General features: G+C 37.7%; 1 protein-coding gene across 2 annotated transcripts in view; it reads left to right on the plus strand.

The window, feature by feature from the left end:
- Window positions 1-22045, plus strand: part of SV2C (synaptic vesicle glycoprotein 2C) — a 91603-nt gene that overhangs the window by 21792 nt on the left and 47766 nt on the right. For both annotated transcript variants that reach the window (XM_037373698.1, XM_037373699.1), the window contains exons 2-3: window positions 1544-1724; window positions 15535-15686. In XM_037373698.1, the coding sequence (XP_037229595.1) occupies window positions 1544-1724; window positions 15535-15686 (333 nt within the window). The remainder of the gene's footprint in view (window positions 1-1543; window positions 1725-15534; window positions 15687-22045) is intronic.

A 22045-nucleotide genomic window follows, 5' to 3' on the forward strand; every position in this document is an offset into this window, starting at 1 on the left:
TGAATGGCAAAGGGTATTGATCAAAACAGCATACTCACCTAACCAAAATATAACTCTCTATCTTGCCAATATACATTTAATACAATGTGTCTTCCATCAAATGTTTTAAACTGATGTCTCATCAGGAAGTAGCAGTGGAAACTACTTGAATAAAACAGGATGGGGAACAGGGACATTTTGGATTGCATGGGACCCTGCAGATGTCAGCATTTCAGATGTTAACATCTGGAATTCCAAGCTTGGAAATACTGATGAGTGACCTCTACATTAATATGTTAACCAAGCCCAAGTATTTAAGTGGGGTTTTTTTCTTTCCCTTCCAACTACCTTCTATAAGGCAGAGGTGATTCTTTCAGAGGCCAGAATTTTACACAACAGCAATGAAAGCCCAGCAGAGCTGCTGGCGAATTTGTCCGTTCTTGTGGCTGATGGAAAAGAGACACAGGGCAAAGATTACAAGTATTTTAGCTACTTCCAACAACTTTATGTTTAATTTGTGATCTTTAGTAGGCATATAAGGTGGTAGCAACTACTAGGTAGATAGAACCCAGTCTGGGAAGTTCAATAAGAAAGTAAGTGGAAAAAGAACTACATGTATCAAATAAAATATAAATGTGGTTGGTTCTATCTAAAACTTGGGAACTACTTTTCCTTCTGACAGTCTGGCTCAATGTCATGCGCATCTTTGCCAAATGTCCCACAGAAGGTTTGTCCCTGGAAAGGAAATAATGTACAATATAGTAAGATGTGAACCGTCAAGTTGTTAAATATTTCAGCTTATCTTTCTGTGGGAAATTGCTTCATGTTGAAAACATCTTTAATGTTAAAAAAAAAAATCACCCCAGAATAATTTTTCCCTATCTCATTGTAATGTATGTAGCTAAACTGTAATGTATCTGTTCAAAATTTTTTGGAGGGTGGCGGGGTAACAAGAACACAAAACATTCCAGTGCTTTTCTGTATATAGGACAGTGCCTTTTTAAATAAAGCAGTAGGCTGAAGTAGGAGGGAGGAAAAAAAAACAATCAGGCTGGATAGCTTTCATTCTGTACATCTCAAATAGAAAATGTCTGTTTCATAGTCATCTTCCTTTAGACTTAGCACAACTCACTCCCAGAGTTTAGTCCCCTACAGGACTGCTTATATTCTAGAAATGTTCAATTTGTTTCTGTAAAGGAAGTTACAATTTTTGCAGGGTTTAAGGTGCATGCAGTTTATTACTGAGGAAAAGTGGCATTCCTTCTCCCATTCAGTCTTATTTGCCTGTATTTGAATTGTTTTAGCTAGAGACACTTTATTTAATAATTATATTAGCTTCAGTCTGTCTGGTAACAGTACAAAGCCACAGTAGGAAATCTGTTCTCTCTAGATACATTTGCAAAGATGTGCATGTAATTTCTATTCTCTTAGAAAGGAGAAATTAATCTCTATACTGTTTGTTTTGTAAATGCAGAAAATGAACTATTTTTGGTGTGGTCAATTGTGGTCAGTTATGTAGCTCACAAAACAACATCTGTTTTTTTTTTTTTTTTGTGTATTGCAGGTAGCATAGTGTACCTTGGGATGATGGTGGGGGCATTCTTCTGGGGAGGATTGGCAGACAAGGTGGGAAGGAGACAGTCACTCCTGATATGCATGTCTGTCAATGGATTCTTTGCCTTCCTTTCATCATTTGTCCAGGGCTATGGCTTCTTCCTCTTCTGTCGCTTGTTTTCTGGATTTGGGTAAGCTCCTCTGCTTTTGTTAATTTCCACAATTATGTGTGTTAATAAAACTTTCCTGTTTGCAAAAGTATATTATTTAAGGTAGAAATATTGTCTGTGTCAGGGGCAAGCCAATTAAACAAGGTAGCTGCTACACTCCCAAATAACAACCTGAAGGGAAAGACTAATCATTTCAGTGGAAAGACACAGACTGCAGGTTGTGAGATTGAGGACTTCTTATTTTGCAACAGACTTGTTTTGTGACCTTGATCAACTTGCTTAACTCTTTTATGCTTCAGCTTCTCTATGTATTTGTTGTTATTGAGTCAGCAAAATAATACCCTCCTCATAGGTGTGTAGAGGGATGAAGCTGTGTTAATTAATATTGATAACATACAGCTGTGGGCTGGCTTCAGGGGTGGTGGGTTAGCCGATGTAGATAAGGTGCAGCTGTGGCTGTTCTGTTAAGTGGTTGAGAGCCAATGAAGGGAGAGCAGCTGAGGAAGAAGCACAGAAAAGAGTGAGTGTGCCGAGGGTGAGGAGAGACTAGGAGAAGGCAGCAGAGGGACTGGTGTGAAGAGTGTGATGGTAAAAAGACCTTGTTGCAGCCAGCTAGTTTGGAGAGTGCTGCGACATAGGTGTACTGTAAGATTTTGGTAATATTTGTAAAGTTTCTGATGTCTTTGTGTGTATAATATAATACCATTGCAGTCAAGACTGTCAAATTTAAAATGGAGTTAAAATGGGGTGCTAGAATGTGTCAAATGTTATTGCTTTCTCCAGAAGACTGGTGTTTGCAGCCCTGTGTTTGTTTTACTTTTCATTTAAATAGCTTCTCTGCTGCTAGAAGATCTTGGTAATGGTTGATAAAGTTTATAGTTTTAAACATATATGAGCAGAGGGTAAGATACATAAGTAAATTATTATGAGAAAGCTTCTCCCTTTACTGCACCCTTGGATAATCAAGAGCTCTGTTCTACAGAGCGGTTAGTTTAGCACTTCTGGTAATTGTTTAGTTCAGATTAAAACTCCCAACTACAATTCCATTTCAGGCCGCTGTCAGTCTTTAGGATGCTGAACAGATGGGAGCTGGTGAGAGTGCAGTATGCTGTGTCAAAGCCATGCACATTAAGTCTGCTGCTTGTATGGTTTGTTGGCCGTAATCTATATAGCCATAGTGCACTAATGCTGTTCTGTGATGTTTGTGGTTTTAGAAATGCCTCACACTGGTCTCAAGTAGGGAGGGGCTAGATACCCACACCAAAAAGAAATTACCGTAGACCTAAGTACTGTTAAACTGGTTTAGGAAGGGATATTGATGGGCAAGGGGAGAGAGGAAGGAGATGTAAGTCCTCCTCTTGCTAGAAGTATCTCCTTTGTCTGACACCAGATATGATTTTAAAAGAGATCAAGAGGAAATCACAAGGGTTCTAATTCTTAAAAAAAAAAAACTTAGAAAAACAGAAAAAATATTCCCATCCAACTTCTTTATGTGTTTTTGGTATCATAGATCACCATCAGTTCCAAGTGCTATGTTTTGTGTCTCCATAAAGAAACACTGATCATTTTGCATGACACTTTCACTCTTCCATGATTCTGCCAAAGTGCAGAAGCTTGTTGTATTCCTGTTTAGCCTACCTCTTTCACGAGGGCAGTACTGGATGCTTGTGTGACAAAAGTTTGTCTTTTGACAAACAGGTTTGTGACACTGCTGGCTTTCACCCGGATCATCCTTCTTTAGACATACAGCAAATACATATTTGTCATGCCTCATGCCAAACTTGCCTGCAGGGTATCCTCCTCACCTGTAGCAGTAGTTTTTCCAGTGATGTGCAGTGCCTGTAGCTTTATGTGTGATAGATGTGTGTCCTAAATTGGGAAGTATATTCTATTGTGTACCCAGCTTAGGATTAATGCTCTTTGAAGGAGCAGGTAATTCATGTCTGTATCTTATACCTCTGTGTGCATCCCAACAGAGTCCAAAGCCCTCCTACCTCATCTTTGAGAGCTGCAAGAATAGATCATAGACAATTTGCACTAAGTACTGTATTTTAAATGCCGCCCTCCTGCTTCCCCCCCCCCCCAAAAAAAAAAACCAAACACCAAAAAAAACCCAAAACAAACAAACACCCACCCAAACAACCTAACAATAATCCTAATACAGCATGAGCAGCAGAGTCGTCCTTCATAGCAATTACTGCAAAGAAAGATTCATGGCTGGCTCCCATTTGGTATTTTCTTCAAAGACTGGATGTCTCCCTAGAATAATCTCCATCAGCTGGTATCAGAGTTGTGTCATAAAAGCCATGAGGTTTTCTGAAACTAAATCTGCACTTCATATCCTTGAGATGAGGGAAGGCTCTTCCTTTTTCTGTTCCCACTGTTTGTCTGTGGTGATGCAGTTTTTCCACCAGACTTTGCATGTTCGGAGACTTTTTTTCATCTGCTCACTTGCTGTCAGAGAAGGCTTCCTTTTCAATTAAGAGCTATATTCAAGATGGTATTTGTGTCACATCCACCTTTCCTCTGTTTTTTGATCCCATTTTGGATATGATCTTATGTTGAGAGCAGCTGTAACAGCAACAGACACATCATATACCAAGCACTGAGAAAGAAGGGAGAGGCCATAATATTCCAGCTGCAGAGGCAGCAAAGTAAAATCTTTTCACTTTTAAACAGCTGGGCATGAATATACGTACTGTTAGAGCATACATCTTTCAGTTGCCTGTTTCCAGATACTTTGCATCAGCTGCTGTGGAAGAGCGCAGACTCCTCGGTATTGCTTACTGAAGAACTCCCAGATGTTTGCACCAGCTTTGAAGCCATATCTTCTTGCAGTATGACAGGAAATTTGCTTAAAGGGTTTGAATTACGTGTTGAACATTTATTGCATTCTTTACTACATCCTATATCTTGAGCAAATGAAAAAGTTGTGTTAGTAGAATGGGAATAGAAATTAAATTTAATATCTTCAATTTTATAACCTCTCACCATTTTAGAGGTCCTGTCTTTGGACAGTAGATGTCAGTTTCCCTTTCTTAGTGAAAGACACTAAATATGTATCTCTGTTACCAGGGGAGGAAGCTTTGTTCCATTAATTTTGTGTGAATCAAAGAGCCCAAATATGAAATGGGAATAATTTTAAGCAAAGAACTGAATATTGTAAAGGCAAAATATTATTGTTACTCAGATTGGAAAAGAACTTTCTGAAAGTTATCTGGACAACGTCCCACAATTAGAAGTCAATAAAATGTTAATAAGTATTCAAAAGATATAAAATAATTTAGGTGAATAGAGTTTAAACTGGCCTGTTACCTTCTAGATAATAGAAGAATAGATTAAAAAACATAAAAATAAAACCAGTATCTGACAGAAGATTTTATTTATTAAAAAAATTGTATATGTATATAACTATATAATTTGATATAGTTATATATTTATATATTTATATAAACATATAATTTATATATAGAATTATTTAAAATATTTACAGAAAATAAATTCTATTTACAAAAAAACACTGACTGCCATCTTGGGAACAATATTTTACAACTCTTGAAAGTTCATGCCTGCAGGGCTAATTGCTGGTGTCCATTTGCTAGTGGTCGAAGATTAGCACTGAAGATGATGGAAAAGCCCCATGATAAGTAGTGATTCATTTTACAGTTTAGTATCTGGGTAAGGAAACCTGATGATGAAGTTGCAGGAGTGCAGAAGCAAGAAGGTGGAACAATTTTGTATATTGAGATTCTGAGATTGTCTTGCAGTCAAAATGTGTTTATAGAAGTAAACTGCTCAGGGAAAAAAATCCCTTCAAATATTTTTTTTAATCTGAAAAACCTAAAACTAGTAAAAATATTCATGCAAAAAAGTGATTCTGAGTACAAAACTGTATAATAATGTTAAGATATTGCTGGATGAAGAGCATTGAGGGATATGAAAGTCTGAAAGATGAAATTAAGTTAGTGAAAAGAAAAAGGAAATGTTGGACAGTCTGCAAAACAACATCATAACTGTGATTCTTCTATTGATTAATCCAAAACCAAAACTCGTAAGAAAATTGAATCCAAAAACCTGATGGAGGTCTAGGAGGGCTTTGGACATGATTTCCTACAAAGCAGAATGACCTAGAGAAAAAACTGAACTGTATTCGTCATTAGCTGTTGGGGGCATGTGCAAAGATTTATCATCAAAAAGCACCTTGTTAGATAAGTCTTTGAAATTGTCAAAGGAAGGTTTCTCTAATACCAGAGCATGACTTACAACATTGCTATTAACTTGAATGGATCTGAAGTTGTCACCTATTGAACACTGCCATGGTGAAGTATTAATCTAAGCTAGAAAATTTTATGTAACCTCTATTACAAAAAAATTGTATTTATTTAATCTAAGCTTAGTTTTCTATTTTTGATACTTTTAGATAATTTTAGATGCAGTTTTTCTAAGTACAAAAATTTAATTTAGAATAAAGTGCATAAAAGTGGATTATACATTTGTATTATCCCAGCAAATTTAATTTTGATTGCTTTGAAATAACCCAGGATGATACAATTTGTGAAAATGTGTCATGCTTTTCCAGCCCAAATGTTACTTCTAAAAGAAATCAAAGTTTTCATGCAATAAAAAACTAGCTGAAATAAATATCCTGAGGTGAACTATAGTTTATAAGTTCTTCAGAAAACCTCATGGTTTGCTCTGAGACGAAACTGATTCTTTTTCATGAGGAAAGTAAAAAAAGCTTAATAAATGTATTGTGTTTTACAAACCAGACATTATGTCCAGACTACAGAGTTTTCTTTTAATTTGCCAAGATTTCCAGTTTAGCCAAATTTCTTTTCCAAACCTACAGAAGTATTAAGAAATACAGCGTACATGTATTAACTTATGTAACTAAAAGCTAGTAAAGAAGCCTTTTCCCTGTCCATTGCCTCTTGTGAATAAGTCTCTCTTGAGTGCCCTATCATATAGTGTTCCTTTTCCAGAATACTTTAGGCTATACTTCATTAAATCTGTGACACACTGTCAGTTTTCTTAACCCTTCTTCAGAAAATATCGTTAAAGCTACCTGCAGTACTCCTTCCACAGTACTGGGATCTACCAAAGAGCGCTGGTGCCTCATCGTTCAGGTCTTTTCTCAAATTCTTCACACTCTTGTGAGGAATCAACAGGTAGCATAAATCCAAAACTGTGGCTGAAGTTTCTTGCAACTAGAAGTTTTGAGGTGATTGCCTGTACAAATATACCCACACTGACTTTTAGCACCACTTCTGTATGTGTAATGGCAAGAAGCTCTTGGTGTTGCATATTCCCCTTCTCTTAATGGCCAAGACAGGAAGGACATGCAAGCAGTCCATATGCATAACGACTGCAAAAGTGTTCAAGCAGAGAAATGGACCATGTGCTCCTGCATAATGTCGTGTTGTACTTCTAGTCCTCTGGAGTTGCCTGCCCCTTCTTCCAGAGGTCATAAAATCTCCTTTTTTTTCCCCAAGTTCAGCTCTCTGTTCAACCTGGCTGGTCGTCTTCCCTGTTAGCTTGTCTTCCAGCACGTGGGAACAGCCTGCTCCTATGCCTGTAAGATTTCTTTCTTGAAGAATGTCCAGCTTTCCTGGACCCCTTGGCCCTTCAGAACTGCTTCCCAAGGGACTCTGTCAGCCAGGCTCTTAAACAGGCCAAAGTCAGCCCTCTGGAAGTCCAAGGTAGCCATTCTACTACCTGTCTTGTTACTTCTCCAAGAATTGAAGACTCCATCATCTCACACTTGCTATGCCCAAGATGTCCTCCAACCACCACATCACCCACCAGTGCTTCCCTGTTCACAAACAACAGGTCTATTCAGAAGGCCGCATGTTTGAATCACGTCAGGGTCACCAGTTTGCTGTGATTGAGAGACGGGACGCAGCTTGATGCAAGCAAATGTCACTTTATTTAGCCTAATATCATGATTATATACACACAAGCAATTGTTTCATGTTATTCTGATTGGTCCAAAAACTTGCTTATTCTATAACTGTGTGGCAACTCGCTGAAGATCTCGTGCTAGCTATTTAGCAATTCAGCAACAGTTCAAGACAACGTCTGCAGTTCTTGAACCATGTCCTTGAGCAAGCTGACAAACTGACCACCTTATTCCTTGTATAGTCTCAACTTGATACTTAGTCCTTGTTTCTGTACCCTCCAGTAATTTCTCATGTCCCGTATCACCAGGGCTTGTGACCCACAAGCTCGAGCACATTCCTTTCAGCTAACGGATTGTTACTTGTGGTCCTGCTTCCCAGGCCCCCCCCTCCTGCACTAGCTGGACACCTTCCCTCGCTGGCTCCCTCACCAGCTGTGTCAGGAAGTTATTCTCTCTGCTGTGTTGTATTTCCAGCAGACCTCTGGTAAGTTGAAGTCCCCCATGAGAACAAGAGCTAGTGATCTTGAGACTTCTCCCAGCTGTTCATAGAATATTTCGTCTGCCTCTTCATCCTGGTTGGGTGGTCTATAACAGAGCACTATAAAAGCAATGAAAAGAAGAAGCAGCAGAAGCAGCAGCAGCAGGTCTGCAAAAGGAAGTGTTCATAAACAATGATTTTGTGTTACCAATACTGGCAGATCTGAAAGCAATTTAGCTGACCAAGTACTGCTGGCAAGTTCTTTGCAATTATATACTTGACTTTGACACCAAATTTGACTTGATATTTTTAAATAGTGTTGGGTAAATTTGGGGAATGAATTATATATTTATCAATTCAGCTTCCATCAGAGCTGACAGTACTGCAGAGTTCAGTAATCATGTGAATCTTTATCACAGGGACTCTCTTGCTGTTACCAACACACAGGCCACTTGTGCATCTGAAAGACAACTGCTATAGTATACATAGTCCAAAGAGGCACTGGAATTTAAATATGGGTAGAATGCCCAGCAAAGCTTAGTTTATTACATGCTGCAGTTTTGTAGGGCTTTATCCAGCAGCTTTCAAGGAGAACTTGTCAGTTTGGCTGCTCAGTCTCAGATACTTTGCCAGTCTAATGGCAGTTCTGAAAGGAAAACATCAGAGATGTTTTTCAATGAGACTTGGGGGGGGTGGGGGTGTAGAGAACTGTTAATAAGAGGGAAGAGCAGGTGCAGTTGGACAGAAGGACAAAGGGTGGTGGGGTGTTTCCAAATCTCAGGAGTGTAGCACTGAATCCGCGTTTTGAGCTCTATCAGTTTTTAACAAATTGCGAGTAACAAGGTGAAAACTTGCAAATGGCATCTCACAGACACTATCTTGACTTTTAGTCTGGATGTTGTCCAAGTTTGAAAGAGAAGATAAGGTATTTCAGAAGAACACCATCTTCTTTGTGCATTTAGTGTTCTGTAAGATTTTTTTTCCTAATTAGCTCTACTCCTTCTATGCTTTTGCATTTCAAGCCCCTTTGGCTAGTGAATCTGCAAATAAACAATGGCTTCTATATGAAGCGAGAATTTCCTGAATGCCTTACAGAATTATTTTTACAGCTGTCACACTGTGCAGTTGCCAAAATCTGTTGTGGCAAATCACAGTTCTGAAGGTAGAGTAGCAGACACTTAGCATTTTTGTTTGTGACAAAGAAAACACAAATGTACCTTAGCTTATTGTTTGTTTCACTGAATCCTACTCTCCTAGGGTGCACCACAAATCTCCTTTTTGTTTCCCCTTCCTCATAATTTTACAGAGCAAACATGAATAGACAGTGTACAGAAATAACATTATAAAAGCATAGCTTTCAGTTTGGATGATTTTCTGGGGTCAGAAATTAAACCTTCCTCTGCTGAATTGGGATTAGATCAGTTGCTTATTTCTGTGTTGTCATTTTGCCCTGAATAACTGTTGTTCATTTTGAATCTAAAATAATTTTAAAAATTCATCACAATGTTGAATAGGGAGCTACCCTTCTTTGTGAACAAGTAGAAGAAACAGTACAACTCTTTTTTTGAAGTAACAGAACTGAGTAGATATGACCTACCACCCAAACCACGTCATATGTACACCAAGTGGAAGCTGAACTGTGTAGGAGATGGCTTTCACTAGAGACTAAATGCAACTGCAGGACATAGGTACTAGACATACGGAGACTAGTGGAGGACTCTGTGTTACACGTCTGTATGTGAGCAAAGGCAGACAGAAAGGACTAGCCCAACCCTAAAAATGTAGCTAGAAAGGTATTAAAACCATAATCCTGAAAAAAAAACCACAAAACCAGCATAAGAAGTAAGAGTAAAATAAGAATTCGGGGTCAGAATGTTTATGTTCTGTATAACCAAGATGACATCAAATTAACATGTTTAATCATTAATGTTTTCTCCTAACAGAAGGAACCCATAAGGTTCCCAAACTGGCTCATCTTTTGCATCAAAAAGGATAACAATATGCTGATTAATTGGTATTTCTTTCCAATTGAATTACTTGTTTCTGAGAAAATACAAAAGAATTATCCATTTTGCTTTTGCTCTGCCTACTTCTGATGGGTTTTACTACTGAAGATGAAAAATAACTGAGAAAGATCATGACTGACATTTGTATTTATTTTGACTACCATTTATGCTGTTCTCTCCATGTATGGAGCAATATGTGCAGCAGAAAAAGGCTTCTGCTGTTTACTGTGTTGTTATTGCATCTATTCCTACATATTTATTTAAAAAGACAAAGCTGAAGGAATGCATCCTGTTGTTCCAGGTGCAAAGACTGATCCTTACAGAGTGAAAGAGTTTATTTTATGGTCGTGAACCAAGCTCAACAAAGTTTTGCCTCCTGCTACTAGTAGACTGTGCCTTATAACAGAATCTGTTATTCTGGAGGCAGCTGTCCCTCACAATCATCAACCAAAAGGTTTAGAGCAATGGTTTTAAATTTTTTTAAATCAATTACAGATTCCACACAATTTTCTGGTAGAGGTATAAAAATCCTGTATAGTTAATTTGTACATACAATATATTTGCACCTTGTAGATACTTTTTGTGACCCTTTAGGAAGTTATGCATGGACTCCTCTCCCTGATTTATGGATAACAGATTTATGTCCACTGCCTTGGCTATGACAACTGAAGAAATAACACACATGAATAACGAATAAGATGTAAAAACTTCAGTTTGCTGGAATCCTTTGTATTTAAAAACCTTCCCGTCTTTTAGAATAAACATTCTTCTCAATCAGTATGGCTTTCACAGGCTTTTCATCTGCATGTGCAGACATGTGAAGACAAAAATGTAGTTTCATGTATCAAATTCTTTTCTACAAGTGAGAAAGAGCCATATAATTTATAAACTCAGTAAGACCAAACATCCCACTGTATCAAGCCAGTTAATTGCCAGAAGCAGACTTAATACTGTAGTATGTGTCCTGTGGGAAAACAGTGTTTGCATTTCCCATAAAACAAAACATGAGATCTTCCTACTTCAAAATCAGTGGCAACTCTGCCTTTGAATTTATTTGGAATTCCCTCCTGAGCATGCTGCTATCCTTCCACACAGTGCTGGTAGGATACCAGAGAGGCAGTATGCTTCCAAACTTGTAATACAAAACCACCGAGTATCAAATTCTGTTCCTTCCACATAAATACGGAAGTGCTTATCTGGAGCCACTGAATTACTAAGCACTTATATGAGTGTAAGTGAAGGTTATTGCACATAGCTGCTGAAGTGTTTGAAAGAACCTCTCACAAGAGAGTGATGGAAGAAGTCAGAGTTACACTGATCTCTTGCCCAAGTCTTTGAGAGGTAGTTTATACTTCTGCTAGCAATGTTTAGTATACCGGATACCACATCCGTTCTATAATAGTAAATGGCTGTGGTACGTATCAAACATTAAAATTTCCACAAGTCAGACAAATTTGTTTCTTAAAAGTGTTCTCTAGGTCCACACAGTTTTAAAGGAGTTTCCTCATTGTTGCTTGGTGTGGTAACAGATGTAGCTTTTCCTGTTCTCCCTTTCTGCTGTCACTTGTTCTGCATTTGGGAGCAAGTTTTAAGGAGCAGAGGCATGGGTACTGCCACCCTGTGATTGTCCAGCCTAAGAGCAAAAGAACAGTCTTCTGCAGCAGGGTGCTTCCTCTCCATCTCCCTTCACTCTCCTCCAATTCATCTGTTGATCAGCCTCTCTAAGATTTTCATAATAATTTTTTAGTAATTGTAATAGCTTTGTGACACAGGCAGAGCTTTTTAAATACCACTATCCTAAAAACTTCTAGCAGTATCACTCTGCACTTACATGAGGCCAGAAGGAAGAATTTAACTAGCTGAGAAGTAAGTTTTCCATTCACATGTTTAAGGTGCGAAGAAGTGCATAACACACTCTACTACACAGCTGCTGTGAATCGGAGACCTACAAGTCTAAATAACATCTGTTTTTTCTGTTATGAAAATACATCCTTTATTTCTCCTTTAGGTAGTTAGACAACTTTAACTTCACTGTTTAATCAATACGAACATAGTATCTGGACTTTCACATTTTTCTTAGCCTGATGGTGTACTCACTGGAAACGGCAACTTAATCACATCAGATGGAGCAGAAAAACTGGGTTTTTTTCAAAGCTAATTTTTTTTTCCTGTTTATTTGCATATCCTAAATAAATTTTTGGTTTACTGGCTCCAGAATTCCTCTTACATATCTAAAAGGTCTATTTGTTAGAAAAGTTGCCCTATTAAATTTATCAGTACAAGATGTTGTTTAACGCCAGCCAGCAACTAAGTACCATGCAGCCATTGAATCACTCCCCCCCTCCCTGATGGGATGGGGAGCAAAACTGGGAAAAACGTAACACCTGTGGGTTGAGGTAAGAACAGTTCAATAACTGAAATAAAGGAAAATGTAATAATAATAATAATAACAACAGTAATAGTAATAGCAACAGCAATAGTAATAGCAATGGAAAGGAAGATAACAAGAAAAGAAAGAGAAATAAAACTTTGGGGGAAAAAAACCCCAAACTACCAGAAGAAGTGATGCACGTCAACAGCTGCTCACCACCCTCTGACTGATGCCCATCTAGTCCCCGAGCAGAATCCTGCTAACTTCCTCCAGTTTATATACTAAGCGTGACATCATACAGTATGGAATATCCCTTTGGCTAATTTGGGTCAGCTGCCCTGGCTGTGTCCCCTCCCAATTTCTTATGCCCCTCCAGCCCTCTCACTGGCAGAGCATGAGAAGCTGAATTTGGTGTAAACGCTACTTAGCAACAACTAAGAATATCAGTGTGCTATCAGCGCTACTCTCATACTAAATCCAAAACACAGCACTGTAGCTGCTACTAGGAAGAAAATTAACTCTGTCCCACTTGAAACCAGGACAATGGACTGCTGCTTCTGTAGCCTTGGAGGACGTTTAGGACATAGCATATGAGTCAACCCACCTGGGTCATTTTTAAACAGTAGAGCAGCATCAGTCTCCCATCGTCCATAGTACAGTTGGTTCATGCTGCCAGGTAGGAAATGCCTTTTTTGGTGCCTTTGGTCTGGATCTCTGTACACTTTATGACATTAAGATAGGGTATGTTCTTTCTGCTTGAAGCATCCACCCATCATTCCACAAACATTTGTATGACCTATGGATTTAATCCACCCATTGAAAACTCTCCATATGTCCTACTTCATTGTAACTGCAGCCTAGGAGATTTAAGGGAGATTTCAAGAAGATTATGCAATGAGTCTTCAATTTCTTAAGCATAAGAACTTGCCTGAAAGGAACCTTTTATAGAGAATGTTTTGAAGCACTTTGCAACAGAAAAAATATTTGAAATAGGAAAAAAGTGTTAAATGTGATTTATTATCAATTGTGCTATATAGCACAGATGGTTTCAGGCTGTAATTACTACCATAATAACTGAATTATAAAATAAAGAGAAGATTCTGTACTTCATTAAAAAAGTGTACGAAATTAAGAAACCTGTAAATTTAGAAAAACAGATTGGATAATAGAACAGAAATGTTAACAAATATATATGTACTACTACTCTCTATACTTTTCCTAATAAGCAGAAGCAGTCATGGTAAAAAGCACTGACTTACCAAGAATTATGCTCTTTAGGTAGGGTGTTATTACATGGATGATACTGTCCTACATGCCATGAACAATCTATTCATTTAAGTCTTCTTGAAAGTGGGCACCTACAGCTCCTCATCAGCACTTTCCAGCTTAGGTAGGAAAGAGGAGGACCTTGTTTCTGGTTCTGTCAGTGAATATCAACATTAGAAAAAGAACTCTTAACTAGATCCCCGAGTACTGTATCTGGGCAATATTGTGGGAGTGTAGTTCAAAGCTGTGCCTGAGCCCTGGAGGGTAAGAAGTCATAGCTCTAATCCCCTTGTACTTTGGGAACTGGAGGGCTCCAAATCCATATCACCACTGAGGCAGCAGGGCTTTCCCATCACAGCAAAACAAGTTGTGATTCCACCCTTAGCCATGCCCCTTCCACTCTTCCTCACTCTGGGCTTCCTGGAGCACCTCTGACGACAATGTCTCCTGTCGCCTGTGACAGGGCAGCTCACTAGTTGAAGGCTTTTAATGTTTTCACCCATGAGAATAAAGGAGATACAGCTGTATATCTAACAAAAATTCATGGAGGTATAAACCTTTGCAGCACTGGCAGTGAGTGTAAGAAGTAGTGGGCTCCGCTATGGAAAACATTCATGGTAAAGCCTAGAGCTGACCAGAAGTACTTCATGATGGTCTGTCTAGAAGGAGGTGGCAAAACAGCAGACCCCTAAACAAGTGTAACACCTCAATCCAGTATTTCATTGCTGTACCAAAAGACATCTTAAAATAAACTGTATTGCAATGGCACTGAATTTTTTTAAGAGTGAAATACAATTTCTGTATTCATGTTTTCCTTGTAATATTTGTTTTAATCTGTTTCAAGCTTCCTTCCTTTTGCTCCCAGTTTGGCAGCTCCCAGATGACAGCATTTGCCTTTAAAATTCAGATAAAAATTCAAACCATGCAAGATACTGCTTGAAAGTATGTAATCTGGTATGTGAGAATATCTCTTCAAGCTTCACAGGTATTTTCTTCAGCAGGAAAAATAAAATCTACAAGGACTTGTCCTGCTGTAGAACATTTGACAGCCTGCATTGGTAGTGAAGAGGTAAAGACAGTAGAAGATGATCCAGAAGCTGGTTCTGAAAAGTGCTGAAAATTACACATACTTTGAGCTACTCTGATTTTTGTAAAACCCGTTTGAACTCTTCTTTTTGTCCAGCTAACTTCAGAGAATGTTTATTTTTACCATGTGAAAAATAGAATATTATATGAATGTGTAGGTGTTTCATAAAAAACTTAAGTAAAAAGCCAGCATGGGTTTAGCAAATCATGTAGTGCAACTGAATAAAACATCTTTTTAAATATGTGTGAAATAAAATGTATTAGTAACATAGCTGGCATTTAGTTACTTCTTGATTACCTAAAGCATTGGAGGTATGACTTAAGAGAAATAGCTGTTATTTTGTGAGAAAATTATTAATATTTTCAGTTAAAAGCAATGTATTTTGACACTTGACAATAGACTGCCATGATTTAAGGATTTTTGTGATGGTGAAAATCAGTGCTTTGCGCTGGTTTCTGTTCCAGCAGCTGGCACATTGACAATCCCCTTGAAACACTGAATGCAATGACTTGTACACAGTTTTCAAGGGAATACTTGACAAATACTGCATCCAAACTGGTGAAAACTTCCTCAGGAGTCCCCCAATATGTGGTGCAATTTGAGAAAAGACACTCTTGCCAGAAAACTACTGTAGTTTGGATTTTCAATGACTACAGCTATGAGCGTGTTCAAACTTCAACTAGCTGTTACTTTCACTTAATCCATTATCTGTATCTCCTTTTAGGATTGGTGGAGCTGTGCCAACAGTATTCTCCTACTTTTCGGAAGTGCTTGCACGGGAGAAACGAGGTGAACACCTGAGCTGGCTCTGTATGTTTTGGATGATTGGTGGCATCTATGCCTCTGCAATGGCTTGGGCAATAATTCCTCATTATGGTAAGAAAAACATCTGCTTGTGATTTGCAGCTCTTCTAGTATGAAGGTATACTCTTGAAGTATCGTTTGAAGAGTGGGCTTCATGGCTGTTCTCAAAATACTAACACTGCTGTTAAGAAAAATTGATTCCTTTTTGTGGAAAGAATGAGAATAGGTTGCAAGATAAACAAAACCCAACATAGTAAAAAGTTCAAAAATTAGCCAATGCCAATGTTTAGTCAGTTTCTTTAAATTACTGAAAACCTGGACACATGAAAATGTAATTGGTGTTATTGTTGCATCTGGAGAAAATAGGTGATGTGGAGACTTGCCTCAGAGGAAATAAATTTTAAATTGCTGGTTGTCAAATTTGTGCTCGCTTTGTTTGTTTGGTAAAAGATAAAATGTCAATCATCCATTCTTGAGAAACAGTACTATCTTAATGTTTGCAGGGCTAGTTCTGAATATAAAGCTGTGCTGAATGTTTCATTCTGAGTAGATCTTTTTAGTGGTGTAGAAATAGAGAAATTGAGCCAACTGCTTTTAATGTTGTAGGTGTGAATGAGGGCAGATAAGACAGAAAGTTTGCAATGGCTGAAGTTACACACGCGTGCAATGTAAACCACTTTGTGAAGGAGCTCTTTACTGCTCTGCCATGGTTAAACTTATGCGAAGGTACAGATAAAATTCTTAGTCTCTTGGGCTTGCCTTTTAGAAGAGTTAAGTGCTCACAGGTCTCCAGAGTTGCTAAGGCTGTTCAGGGGTTCTTAAAAATCAGCCTCTGCAAGCACTTCTCCCTGGCACTCCTCAAGAGCAGTAAAGCCGCCTTGTGAGTTAGCTGGCATCCACAGCAGCTCTCTTCGGCCAAACAGTGAAATTTATTGCGGTTGGATTGTGAAACAGAGGACAACTTCATAAGGTTTACCCAAAGTGATTGGAACATTCAGCTAATGTTAATGTCCAGAAATAAATTAAAATCATGCAGAATAATCAAATATCTAGACTATTGCATTAAAATTAATTTTAGAGTCCACTACACACAACCTGAATCTATATATTCAGTCCTGCCTTTTGGCTTTGATTTGCTGGAATCAAAGAGAGGAATTTTTGCTGACAAGGCACAGCAGGGATAATTTATTTTTTTTCCAATTAGTAAATTGCTCTGGATGCCAAGTACTTTTTGCTTTCCTATGGATTTTTATTATCTTTATCTTTCAGTGGAAAATGCAAACATTATGACAGACTGATTTACATAGGTTGTCTAATTTCACTGTAGATTTTATAAATGACTCAATAACCTTTACTGAGGTGCTTTTAAAACATCACATGACAGTATACGTCAGTGAATAATAATGTACTTCCTTATACCAAAGCAGTGGCACTAGAGGGAAAAATTTCTTCTTTCTTTAGCAGTGGAAGAATATCAGCAGCTAAAAGCCATGCTGCACTGTTTCTTTTTGTGTGTGTGTCTTTTTGCAAAAATATTTATGAAATCTTAAGACAAAAGAACGTACAAACCAATTTTAAAAGACAGTATTCTTCAATATTAGCCCTGTAAATCACTGTCCTTGTGGTATATTAAGGAAAGTTGTAATAGCCAAAAAGAGGGCTAACAAGAAAGCTATGAACAACAAAAACAATCCTTTTGCATAGGATAAGAAGTGTGTTTACACATTGTTTTAGCAAAATTAAACAGAATATATTTATGGGTTTTGATGAGGTCTTAAAATTGTCTTCACTTTATATCAGAGATTTTTGTTATGTTGTGAAGTTTAAGACCTGTACCTTAGTTCCCAGTTACAAACGTGGAATCACGCCAGCTCAGGCTCAGTAGCAAACTGCTTTGTTGCCATGCTGCTGTTCCGAGCTCTCCAGCATTGCCAAAGGCTCCCAGGGCAAACCCTGCTCCAGCACTCGGGGGAGCGTGGGCACAGGTTGCTGTACGCTCCTGCAAACGCTCCAAGTTGGGCAAATACCAGCACAGATCTGTGCACCATTTGTATTGCGTGTGTTCAGGAGGAGGCTCTTGTGATGGTGTTTCCTCTGTCACAATTTCTACATGGCTTCCATGGAATTACTCGGCCAGAGTTAAGCAAAGATACAGATTTTTCTCCAAATCACTTCTCCACTGACAAGGAAGCAAAACATATTTATAAACAAAGCAGACCCCACCCACTTCTAAGCCCCGTTTATGTAGTGCATAGGGATTTCTGGGCTCTCTGTTTCCCACATGATGAGTAGACTGAGTTGATTTTTCCTAGCTGAGCTTGGAAGTTACTCAACAACAGTGAATGAAGTTGCATCTGTTGAAAAGCAATAAACTACCATTAAGCATAATGGAATTATTCTTAATAGAAAAATACCAGGCCAACAAAGTAGAATAGTTTCATAGATTTTTTTTTCCCCTCCTTCTTTTACAAATGTATTCCTTTCATTTGTACTGCCTCTTACATAAGCTACTTCTAAAAGCCCTAGATTCACAGCTGGTATGGTATACATTATCTAGCCCAAGGCAGCAGTGAAACTATCTATGCAAGTTTACCAGTTGTACAATTAGCTCTGTCTTTCTGTGAGAAAATAAAGATTATGTTCTCTATATGTAACAGGTTTTGTTTCTGTTCAAGCAGCACAGGGAGGTTATGAAACCTGAGTAATGCTCTGAAACACAAAATAAAGGGAAGTTAACAGTTGCCTTGGTATCAGCATGCTATTAAGAGAGGAATCAGCATGATGTAGTGCTGCAGTGAACACATATGGAAAAGCTAGTGTCTGGAAGACAAGCATCTCTGTCTCAAGGCTTCTTGAATTCTACAGCTGTTGGCTTTTTAAAAATTGAAAATGGTTGTTGACTTGTTCAGGGTTTCTGAAAGAGGAGTTCAGGTCACAGAGAAACTATTAGAAGAAACATCTGCAGAGAAATGCTTCTAATTGCTGCCAACTAACAAAGTCCCAGATTAGGGTGCTACAAAGAAATTCCTTTACGCAATTTATACTTAGATTAGGCTAGATACGAAGGTTAGTTACCATTCTATAAATCATTTTGCAAATGCAACTTTAAATTTAACATCATGTTTCAAGGTAGATTAGTTCAAAGACTGTCAAATGCAACAAATGGGCATTACAATAATCTTTAAAAGGTTCGCTTTTCAAATAACAAAGAATATTAAGAGTGAGAAACTACATTTCAGTTTAAAATCCAGATAGTGATATACTGGCATTTTGTTACATCAAGTTTATGTGTTAGTCTGAGGGCAGGAATCAAAAAGAACTATGAGAGTCATTCTAGCCATTTTACCTGCTTAATTTAAATAAAAGTTATTAAATTATCAGTTCCATCAAAAAAAAAAAAGTTTCCTGCCATAAACATGTATTATTTTAAAAATCAGTCTTGATTTTTATTGTACCATATCTCCAAAGTAAACATCAGAGGAACCTGGAGAAAATCTCACTGTATTTAACCTATGAGTTTTAATACTACATTTAGTTTTGTTTTGCATACATGATGTATACAAGGGTTTTTTGGCTTCATAAACTACAGAAAAACCTTTAGAAATTCAAAACATTCCCTAGAGTATTTTGCTTAGTGAGAAACAAATATTGACCTCATTTGTGAATTTTACACCTGAACAAGAAGGGGAATATATGGCTGAAAAGAAATCAGATTGCAAGGTGGAAAACAGGATGATGCAGGTGTCCAGGCTGCTACAGCATAAGCTACACTTGAAATATGAAGCTTTCCGCATGCTCTAACCCTCTAGTTCTGGTATTTATCAGGAGAGAGAGGAGACAACCATGTCAAACAGCTTTAGTGAACAAATCTCCATGGTATGATCAGAGGCAGAGACAGTACTTCCATATATATCCACCAAATTGCAATTAAATTAGGCTAGATTGTTCACAAAAAGACTAGAAAATTAATAATACAGAATTAAGGGAATGGGAAACATACTACTTTCTAATACACTCAATACAAAAAACAGATTTAAATTTTTAGTCTAACACTTTATTCAGACCAGTGTAATCACATTGCATATCAGATCTTCATTTAACTATTATTTTTTTGTCAGTAGAGTCTTTTTTCCACTTAATCGAGGACCAGGTACTTATGTGTTCATAAGAGAGGTATTTAGCACCATTCAGGGAACACAAATTTGGAGGAGAAGTAAGTGGCGTAAGAAAACTAAGGAAAAAGCATTCAATTTTAGAATTAAAGGTTTCTTGACTAGCTGTAATATGTCTCAATAGGTATAAGTAGGAAAGAATTAACTTGTTCACTATTTAAGCAGATTCTTTCCATTGCATCTACAAATGACGAGCATTTTGTCCTGTGACTGAAAGAGGACAAGTTAAAAATTGTATTTTTACCCCATTTAGTAAAATTAAAATTTTACTAAACTAAACAAAGCCAATTTTTTCTGAATAGTCAATTGTTTTTTTTTTAAAGAGAGTAACTTTTCTACAGTAACGTAGAACTTAAAAATGCAGACATAGAAGTGTCCAATCAATGGACTCACACTTGACTTGAAAAACATTGTATTTAAAAGATTAATGGTAACTTCTACTTTTAAAATGCTTAATTATGTTTCCTATGGGAAAATTTGTATTCTTTTCCTGTTTTGTAAAATATATCTGCTATCACTTTTCTCTAAAGATCATCACCTATTACTTTTCTCCTGCCGATATCCTTAAATGAGTTTAAATGGCAGAAGCTGGGATTTAGTTTAATAGGAAAGAAGTTAAATTTTAAATACAGCTGTAATACAGGACTAACATAAACTGCCCAATGCAGTAACAGTACCTCCATCAGTGGAGATTTTTAAGGACATAGCAAACCAGAGCCTGTCCCCAGTAGTTTAGGACCATGCTAAATTCACCAAACATCTGACTGTGGAGACCTGCTGCCCATTCTTAATTCTACTTTCCCTGAGTACGTAAATCTTTTCATAGGCACAGAAGTCCATAAATGGCTTCTGTTTCTAACCGAGTATAATCATGATTAGAGTGGACCAATCTCTTTTTCATTTGAGTAGGTGGCTTGCGAAGTGGCCTGAAAATAATTTCTGTTTCTAGCAGAAGATTGTTGAGGTGAAACAGATCCATTCACCTTAAGAAATTAACTTTACTGGCAATCAAAAAGATCTCTTTATACCTTTTTGGTAGGTGGGTTGAGAGTGGTTTCTGTAGTACTTTCTGCTGGAATGTTTGCTTTGTTGATGTGTCGTCCAGTTGAGAGAAAAAAAAGGTAAACATATCTTCAAAATTGCAATAACATCTGCTTCTGTATGAAAACATCATGAACTATACTGTAGTAAAATAGGGAAGGAGGAGGTAAGGAGATGGAGAGCTACTGGGCTCACTGCAACTCGGAGCATGTACAGCACCAGGCAGTGTTAATGGAGGAGTTAATCTCTCAGCCTGTGACAGACTAAACTGAGAATATGATACACTAAAACTTTTCAGTGGCAATGAAGTCTGAAAAACTTTTAACTCCCTTTTTCTATCTTCTCCCCCACCACCACCTTGGTTGGGCTAAAGCATTTTTCCGTGGCAAATGGCAGCATCAGTACTGGGGTAAAAAATCCATTGCCAATGCTTTGTATTACCAGCAGGGTTATAGGACATGGTGAGTACTTGATTAGCAATAAAAGCAGAAGGATCTTAGGACCCATCCATCTTCCAGAACTTCTGATGAGCAGAACTGTATCCTTCTGAGTGGTAGAAACTGCAAATGTGGATGTACAGATATTTCAGTTTAGCCTGCTGGTCTCTTCCCATTACGAGGAGACAAGAGTTTATTGCATTAACAAAGTGGAGTCAAAAGGATGCACTCTCCTGTGGTGATGATTATTCCAAGATGAATGCTGCGAAACAGTTGTTTCCCACTACATAAATGTTACGTGGTATGTAAGTTTTAGACAATATAAGGAAAAAGTGGAGCCTTCTCTGTTTCTCAGCATTTATTTTTGTAGAAATTAAAAGGTTAACAAATGGCTTTGTTACTAAGATGAAGGACTAGAAGCCAAATTCTTTGCTAGCAACTTAGATAGGCTATATTTTTTTCAACAATAATCCATGAATTTGAGTATCTCAAGGTCTAGGTCAGGATTGTACCTGGTCGACTGTAGAAAATTCTTGACTACTTTGAAGAATTCGGGTCTTAACTAATTATTACTTGTCTGTAAAAAAAACACCCTATTAATTACTTGGTTAAGATTGCACAGATTAGTATCTGTGAAGTGCCTTTAGACACAATTTTTCTGCTCAGATCTATAAGCTTCGAAGTGTCAAAGTCGACAGTGATGCTGCAAGTAAGTGGCTGTTACTTTTACAAATATTGCTGCATTTCAAGTAATTCATGTAGCACTTCTAAATTCTGAAAT

This window comes from Falco rusticolus, chromosome Z, assembly GCF_015220075.1.
Source record: "Falco rusticolus isolate bFalRus1 chromosome Z, bFalRus1.pri, whole genome shotgun sequence".
Classification (NCBI taxonomy): domain Eukaryota; kingdom Metazoa; phylum Chordata; class Aves; order Falconiformes; family Falconidae; genus Falco; species Falco rusticolus.